This window comes from Rhipicephalus microplus, chromosome X (genome assembly GCF_043290135.1).
Source record: "Rhipicephalus microplus isolate Deutch F79 chromosome X, USDA_Rmic, whole genome shotgun sequence".
Classification (NCBI taxonomy): Eukaryota; Metazoa; Arthropoda; class Arachnida; order Ixodida; family Ixodidae; genus Rhipicephalus; species Rhipicephalus microplus.
In genome coordinates this window covers 296,435,568-296,444,689 of record NC_134710.1, presented here as the reverse complement: position 1 = coordinate 296,444,689, position 9,122 = coordinate 296,435,568, and the positions used below count along the sequence as shown (strand labels likewise).

Sequence of the window (9,122 nt, the reverse complement as noted above, 5' to 3'; positions counted from 1 at the left end):
ACACAGAGTTTATACCCTTGTTAAAAGGCAGCCACAACTGCGCTTAACGTAAACGCAGTAATGTGTAACAGTGATTCGCTTATGTTACACAATACGCTAAACAGCGGTGAAGCCGCTAACCGCGGTTTTAAAAAACCGATCTTGGCATCGTAGGTTTGGCAGTTCACCGAGGAAATTGTGGCATCCATAAGAATGGGTTAGCAGCCATAACCGATGACGATTTTGCACTGTGTAACATTGGTAAACCGTGGTTGGCAGTGAGCTCGGTTCAACGCACTCAACCGTGGTTGGTCCTAACAGCGGTTAGCTTGCCTGTAAAACAAGGGCAGTGGATTTACATCGCAGCCCCATGGTTAAGCCACATCTTGCTTTACCTCCAATGATGCGATCTCGCAGTAGCTGCTTCGTCCTTCCTCTGAAGGGTACTCGGCCAGTCATTAACTTGTAAAATACAATGCCTGAAGACCACCAGTCGCAGGCTCTTCCTACGCAAGAAACACATGCAGGAGTCAGCAAAGTTATAGCAGGCAGGAATTTGTGCAGTGCACTTACCGTACGGCCGCCGTTTAAGGATCTCGGGAGCCATGTACGGTATCGTTCCCGCCGATTCGCCGTCATGAAATTCAAACGCTGTCCTGGCGAAGAATGCCTTTACGAGTCGTTTCGAAACTGTTCAATAGACCACAGCGTTAGATACTTATACAGCTATAGTATACGAACATAGAGGGTGCCCCAACTGTCATGAGCCCGAGCTAAAAATCAATCCGATGCACTCAATAACAGCACGACCAAATTCATGTTGTCCACTGTTGTCTGGAGTGTGTAGCACTGTTTATTGTGTTCTGATGAATTGCGTAATTATGCCGCTTCATATAACTAACTTTTGAACCCACGAAGATGCGCGAAACAAATACATTGACAAAATTTTAGATTTGCTTGAAAAGTGTCTGGTTATAAAGATGCCAACTTTTTCTATATGGCTTGTTTTTGTTTCTCTCCTTTCAACAAATGCAAACAAATTACACAAAAAAAACATTTGACTTGAACGCTCACGCACCAGAGCACGCGATGATTCTTGCGATACCTAGCGTTCAACATGCGAATGACCGCATCGTTTGCTCGATTTTGTTGTCTCGACAGTGAAGTGACGATGGGGGTGGCTCTGCGAGAAACACGTTTTTGTAGCGGCCACCCAGGCAATAACCACTGAGACTGCTTATCACTTTCATAAACCAGTGCGAGGAAAGCATGTCCTTTATAAGCAAAACGTTAAGGAGCACCAGAACCAATGTGCGTGTAGCGTGCAAGCGGGCATGTCACGTGGTACTTTTTTGTACTTCGCTGGAATCCGTAGTTCACAGAAGAACATTAATACTTGAAAACTCTAACAGAAATTAAAAACTGTTTCACGGGACATTTTGCAGCATGATATAGATCTTTATCTTTTGCATTTTTTCCAAGCTTCATTGCCTCAAAAGTTTGTAATAAAAGAGGCCTGAAAACAATTGATTAGGACAGAAAACGTAGTCTCACTTACTCCGGACAACAGTTGGCAACATGCATCCGGTCGCGTCGTTATTGAGTGTGTCAACAAGTTCTTTATTGTGGCTTGAAGTAGCTGGGGAACTGTGCATATATATGTCGCCACATGTGACTAAAGGTGAACGTTAAAAACGAAGTGGCTATAAGTACGCTGTGCACCTGCATTCTCAAGAGCTTTGTTGTTGCACTTGTGAAAACATGTTAGGCTAGTGGGCTCATGTTATGCTAAATGGTAAACCTACAAGGCTGGGCAGAGTTCCTTCCAGTCCACTTTGTTTTTGCGCATTTCTTTGCATTGTTACCCCACGGCTGTTAAATAATATTATCTAGGGTGTTACGCCACAAACCCACGTCATGATTAGAAGATGGCATAGTAGAGGGCTCCAAAACTTTTTTACCATCTGATGTTTTTAACGTTAGCTAACATCGCACAGTACAATAGCGTCTACCATTTCACCTCCACCAAATGGCAATCACCGCAGCCGAGATCGACCCGTCATGTTCGCGACATCTGCCGGGCACCGTAGCCAGTGATCCACCATTGTGACCTACCACCACTACGTTTTTGTAACGCATGACCATATACCAGTATGAGAATCCTAATGCGTTTGTACAAAGCTGAGCTACGAAGATTTTACACGGGACTTCTTACAACGCTTACGTCAATACTTGCCGCACAATTTTAAACATCTCAATTGTACCTGCTATCTCGGCACCTCAAAGCAAAACCTGTGAAGGTACTCTACCTTCTATAAAGATAGAAATAGTTAAGCAGGCTTGCGCAGTGACCTCTCGTGTAATTCAAGAATACTCACAGTGGCCGAGGCAGACCTTGTTGGTGTCGAAGTCGATCAGCTTGACTCGGCCGCCAGGAATGATGAGCATGCTGCAATTCGCTTAATTAAGACGTTTCTATACGGCTCACGCAGCTACGGTGTACTGACTTACTTGGACACCTTCACGTCTCGATGCAAGAAGCCTCGTAAATGAAGGTGCTCCAGCGCCAAAATTAGTTGCGCTATGACAATTTGCACGTGGTCGATATTGAGGTACGTAGCCTTGGTCACCACGCGCATCAGGTCCACGCCCGAGATGTACTCCATCATGGTCACGTACGAGTCCTATGCATATGCAGCGAAACAGAACACGATGAATAGGGGAAGGGGCGACACTCCTGAACAGCCTAACATGGTTATTAAGTGTTGTGGGTGCTTCTTTCATATATTTTCAAACCATGGTGGGCGTCATGCGAGCTTGTTTGCACTTACTGAACAAACGCATGAGATTAGCTACGCGTGAACAACAGTGTAACAAAGTAAATATGAGGTTGATGAAAGAATTGTGAAGTGTATGTCATAGCTTGCAATGAGCGAAATAAATGCGGAGTGAACGAACCCTAGATAGTCGCGTGCAGATTTCGCAGAAAACGGCTGTAAAAATGAAATGAAGCTCGGCTAAGTTTCAGAGATTGTATTGAATCAAAACAGGGGCTTAGATTGTGATACGTGTTAGTTTAAACTATTGTGCTTTAACTCAACGTCTTTTGTCTCTAGTTACCATCTAAATACATGATGAGTTCCGTGTGTTACGCATGACAGAAACATACTATATTGTGTTTGGCACTTAAATTTTTTGCAAAGTAATATAGATTGATGCGACTCTTCACTATCATTCATTGAAGGGCATTGACGCTATCATGCCAATCTCAGACGTCACGTACTTATTACTTTGCGCGATAGACGCTGCTGACATAACATTTCTTTCTGGTCCTCCTATGTATCTGCTTCTAACATCGCTTCGGGCTGACTCAAGACTGGAATCAAATATTTCTCTTTTTTTCGCATAAATATTCAATTATTTGAAGGGGTTGTTTTTAAGAGGTATATTTCCATAGTTGAGCGAAAATAGAGATCAAAATATTATTTAGAGGGGTCACAGCTACAGCTTGCAATCTCTCATATGGGACGTTTTACCAAAACCGCATTAATTTTTTGCGATACCAATTCTTTGGATGCTACAGACACATTTCTGCCGTCGTCGTTGGTGTTACTATCATGTTTCTTTTATAGCCAAATTCTATAACATCGGACGTCATGTGTTGTGTGTTCTATGTTTGAGAAAAATTAAGCGAGCGATGTCGACGAACGCGGCTCAAGCAGAGGCGTCATCCACCTATTTCTGGCTGGATGATAAGTGATTCTGTTCTGCAAAACGTATTCAAGTTCAAAGGCATGTTATAGAGTGTCAGATGATTACAGCAACACAATAAAAAAACGCTGGTCACTTCACAACTGCACAAAAAAACTAAGTGCATTTAAATTAAGACGAACTGACAGCCAATGGCAAGCGTTTGCTTGGAATACTGATATGCACCTACCAGATTCTGCTCGGACACATGTGTAGACATCTGGGAGTGAATGACGTGAACGTTCTACCTTAAGAACGGATGACAAAGATACCATCAAGAAAAATTTGTCGCTATTGTCAATTGTCATTTGTTGAAGTTTAAAAAACCAATTAGATGAATTTATATTTGTAGTTGAAACAGTGAAAGCACAAATTGTTATTGTTATCGAGTCATGGCTTGAAGACACAGTTTCAGATGTAAAACTACTTCCACTACGTTTTACAGTGTACCGGAATTGTAGAAACAAACACGACGGTGGCGTGTTTCCTTTATTTCCAAGTAGCGTTCCCATAAAAGAAGTCATTTTCGATTATAAAAAAATAATCAGTGTGGTGGAGCGTCCAATTTCTCTAGGGTAACAACAACGTTTTTGGATCATTTTTGATCACACACTTGAAGCCAGCAATGCATTGATAATACAGCTTTTCAACATGTTACCGTAAATATCTGATTGCGTAATACTGGGATTGTGTTTCTATCTGCCAAAGATGAAATGGGATTTTAGTGGCATAGTCCCACAGAACTTCAAAGTTGTTCTATGTTTTCAGAGCTAATGAGTATGTTTAGCTCACAGCAATATGTGAACGAGCCAACAAGGCTTAAGGCTATACTAGATATTTTACTACGCAATAATGAAACTTATTGTCCACACAAATTTATGTCCAGGAATAACATTATACTTCAATTAGTGACCATAGTTTTGTTGTTGCAGAATAAACGCTTCTAGAAGAAATACCTGCATGTAGGGAAGCTTATCACAACGTTTTCATGTACAAAATAGAGGACTTCAGCGATATTTACAAAGAGACGGTCTTGCCTTATCCAACTGTTTTGTGATATTAGAGTCATGTGAGATAGTAGAACTTCAGTCAGTTTTCTGTTACATGGTTACAGAGCTCGTGAAGATGCGCGTACCTTGAGGGTGTCTAAGATGCATAACGCAGCAGAAACCTTAGTATAACTCTCAGATACGCAAGCTTGTCAGAAAAGCAGCTGATGTCCACAAAATGTTCATCAAAAACAAAACAGCAGTAAATGAAAGAATGCTGAAAAGTACAAAAAACAGCTTAAGTAAACAGGCAAAGCATGTCTTTTTGACAAGCTAAACACAGACCTGAAGCGTCATCCAAAAATCATTTGAAAGATCATCGAGAACAACAGCAAGGATGACCAAGGTGTCCCTGACCTTCTAAATGTGAAAAAAAAAACTATAACAAACGACTTGGAGAAAGCTGAAGCATTTGACGCGTATTTTGAGTCATTGTTTAAAAAGGTGGATAACTCACCCATACTATTTCCTAAAACGATTAGTAATGACGTGGCTACAATCGAAAAAGATCATGCTGGTTTGGATAGTCTGCTGCATACTCTCGACACCTCTGAGCTCCAAGCATCCCGATTCTTGACTCCACCTAGCATCCCCATTCATCAGCAATAACTACAACCCGTTGGCTAGTATCTCAGATTAAAGACCACATTAATCTCGAAACCGACAGTCAAGAAGACGCAAACGTCGATCAAAATTTTTGCATAGAATGTGTCATATCCTAGCAGGACATGAAAAATTGGAATACCTTTTAGCACGACATATCATTTGAAACGACACGCAAGTAAAACCAAAGAGTACTCATTCAACACTGCTTGTTTTGCCAAACCTTTTAAAGATAATTAGAAAGTCAGTTTAACTTACGGAATTATAGTAAACTTGAGTGACAACAGTGCTTTTCCCCATTGTTGCGCAATGTGACATTTATATTACAGATTTTATGCCTGTATGCTATCTATGTGCCATGTTGTACTAAAATTTTAATTGTCTGCTCCTATTTTAGTATTTGTTGTTTTGATTATACTTTGCGCACTGTTTTATTTAGTACTATCACAGAAATGTCATTAGCTATGTTAGCTTTCCATGCACATCTCTCTGCAGTATTGCCACTACGGCGTTTCAGGAACTGCGCAAATAATCGCGAATACCTCGAAAAGAGGGGCTGGAGGGTAGAGGATGGGGACGAAAGAGTTGCCACTATGGCCGCAGGAAAAAACAACGGAAAAGCTCATTGATAGCCTGCCATGGTCTACCACAGTGGCGCGCGTCGTAAGGTCTATTCAAATAGCTCGCGAAGCCTCAGGCGAAAAGGGGTTCAGAAGCCATTGCCAGCAACATCAGCATGGGGAGTTATGAGAGCTGAAATTGAAAAGCGATTGTGTGTGGAGTGAACAATCACTAATAGTGAAAAAAAAAAACAAGTTTGATTCAAATTCGAAGCAATCACTAGGTTTTACAACTGAGATTTTGTGTCCTCAATACTATTATGTGGGTGTAAATAACAAAGAATTAACGACGGTTTTGATATTACAAAAAACTTTTTTCTAGCGCCCTCTGCCCAGCTATTATTATTCAGTTCAGCCCTTGCACTATATAGGTCTACATGGCAAGGCCTGCTTGGCCCACTCGTAACATTCGTTTGCGAAGACACACCCCCTCACGTGTTTTAAGCGCGAGACAGACGAGCGATTTTCTCTGCGATTCGGCGTGTGGTGCGACGATGAGACTGCTGGAGTGGTGACGTTTCGTGACGTTTTATCGCATCGCAACACCGCATAGCCGGTGCGGCGGGCATCAAACCGGCCAGATATTTTCGTCGCCGTATCGCACCGCCGCATTGCAGCAGCCAATCAGAACACGAGCAGAGACGTCACGCTGCTAGTGGAGCCATCTTCCTGTTGCCGCTCCCATCACCCGTGATCCAGACCAGTTTAAGCGAGTCGATGGAGCGGTGCGAGCGTGGATTTGCTGACATCGCCGACTGCGGTGGCGTGACATATATCGAGTACATTTCCCTGGTGAGGTGATACTATTTCGGATTTAATAAAGCGATGATTGAAGTGTCTTTTCTGCACGACAACGCCCGTTTTGAAACCGCTAGTGAGATCGGAGATCGTGAGCAGCGATGCAAGGTCATTTCGCAGGTAAACACGGCTACGCGTCTCTGCGCTGGCTCACTTCGCTTTCACCTTTGCTCTTCACATTGATAGCATCGATAAAGTAATAGTGTATGCTAACGGATTACATACGAGTGCAATGCTTAATAGTGTTGTCAAAAACAAGCGCTCGATGACGAGCTCGTGTGTAAATGGCATAAGCGCCGGCAGGCTCCCGCGATGCTAGGCCTACCTGTCGGAGTCGTGAATAATCAGCTGTTGCCGTGGTTACGACGTGCTTGTCGTTCAGGAATGCGATTAAATAGTTATATTTATAGAACGAAGCGTGGCTGTGCAGTGTTGTTTGTTTTGAGCCTCATTGCGAGGATACCAAGACGTTCGACCCTTCATGTCGAGGCGCCGCATGGGGGCGGAGCCTGCCGCTGATAGCTCCTTGCCCTCGTGTGTCCCAAAACGTCGCATGCGGCACGCAGCACCATGCGACGCCCCACACCGCATCGCACGGAAAATCGCATGCCTGTCTCGCACTTAAAGTGCGAGACAGGCATGCGATTTTTCGTGCGATGCGGTGTAGCGGTATGTAGCGGTTTTTATCAGAGCTTAATGTAAAAAACAAAAGCATAACGAAGGGTGTGTCCGCAGACTTGTTGTTAATACCATTTTGTGCAGTTTAATAAGTTTTTGCAATCATTAAATAAAATTAAAATTTTATAATTTTGGCGTGACTAGGCATCATTTCTGCTTGTTAAAACAGAAGATCACAAGCATTCTGCTCGCTACAAAATCAGCGTATGTGTGAAACAAATAACTCACGCTACAGGTATCAGATGTACACGCTGCTACGCTGATTTGATTGATTTGTGGGGTTTAACGTCCCAAAACCACCATATGATTATGAGAGACGCCATAGTGGAGGGCTCCGGAAATTTCGACCAGCTGGGGTTCTTTAACGTGCACCCAAATCTGACACGCTGCTACGCTGTTGATTGCCTTATTCCATCGGTGGAACATGCCACGAACGGTGAACAAAATTTCGAAGAATAAGTTTCCTTGTGAAACTGCGGCAAGGTGAATGGTAGTAAACTTTAACATCACTAGTTAGTCTTGAGTTCGTAATAGATAAGCTGGCGTTGACTTTGAGTGCACTGGTGTATGACTCGCCGGCAATCGCCTTAGTGCGAGCACTTAGCGATCAGGGCCCATGAACAGTAATTTGAGATCAAAATTTGTGCTGGTGCACACAAAATGACATCACTTGCTTACCAGCTATTGCCTCACATCCGCTTTATTTTTTGTTCCGACGGATGTGCTCCCTCGTCACCGAGATGGCGCTAAGCCCCATGAGCAGCTCATTAGCCGTGATTTTCTGAACGTATGAGTTTATATTCATGGAGCCTTCGCCACCAGTCGCCGCTCCTTGCGCACAGTATATTCACAGGAGATAGAGCAATGGCGCGTACCTTCATATACGTGTTCTCGTCGCAAACTTTCGGCTGACGCCAAATACGGCACGAAGGTCGCCTCACTCGCGGTGGTGGCCGCGTGTGCTTGCACAAGGAGAAGGGACGATGACCTAGCATTCAATACAGCAAGATTGGGAAGCATTGGCCCTCTTAACTGGGCAGCATTCAGCGCTTGTTTTCAGTGATACGAGGTATCATGCCGAGTGACTTGCTAGCTTTATCTCATACGAAATTTAAAGGTGTTTCTGTTGCACTGATTGCAGCGTCCTTGCGACAAAACTGTGACTCACTGAAAATTAAGTATCATTCTCCTTCTAACCAACATGCTTCAAATTCTTGCTATTATTACAGTGTAGCACTCGAATTGGCTATTATTTTGGTACAACAGTTATTTGCGCAGCATGCTTCGATTAGTGCGAATTTTGTCATTTTGGAGGTCTATTCGCACAACATAATTGAACTGCTTCAGTGTCATTCTAAATACTGATACCCACTATGATAGGGGCATTGTGATTCGAGCATAAACTTGCATGCAATATCTCAGTTTCATCGGAGTTGTTTCAATAATGGTGGCATACAGGAACTTGAAATTCCGTTGCGTGTTAGGGTGCAGATTTGTAAGTCTTGAGTCGGCCAAATTGATTTGAAATCTCTGTAATTCACGTATCTGAGAATTAGCAGTCGATACACGTAGCGTCAGCTACGTACGTACGAACCATGGACGTACGGACGCACAGATGAACGACTGACAATCAAAACATGGATGG

General features: G+C 43.2%; 1 protein-coding gene across 1 annotated transcript; it reads right to left on the bottom strand.

The window, feature by feature from the left end:
• Positions 1 to 176: 176 nt before the first annotated feature.
• Positions 177 to 3,631, bottom strand: LOC142776196 (microtubule-associated serine/threonine-protein kinase 3-like). Its single transcript, XM_075879411.1, has 3 exons — positions 2,491 to 3,631; positions 2,358 to 2,428; positions 177 to 669 (listed from the first exon to the last, which is right to left on the bottom strand). The coding sequence occupies exons 1-3, from the start codon at positions 2,646 to 2,648 to the stop codon at positions 371 to 373; spliced, it is 528 nt and encodes a 175-aa protein (XP_075735526.1). The 5' UTR covers positions 2,649 to 3,631; the 3' UTR covers positions 177 to 370.
• Between the last annotated feature and the right edge of the window lie 5,491 nt (positions 3,632 to 9,122).

Bases quoted from the DNA above. Each gene is read 5' to 3' on its own strand.
- LOC142776196 (XM_075879411.1), bottom strand. From the start codon at position 2,648: ATGATGGAGTACATCTCGGGCGTGGACCTGATGCGCGTGGTGACCAAG. The intron at 2,429-2,490 runs GTAAGTCAGTAC...AGCGAATTGCAG, and splicing joins CGAGACGTGAAGGTGTCCAA to CATGCTCATCATTCCTGGCG. The intron at 670-2,357 runs GTGAGTATTCTT...TCTATTGAACAG, and splicing joins CAAGGTCTGCCTCGGCCACT to TTTCGAAACGACTCGTAAAG.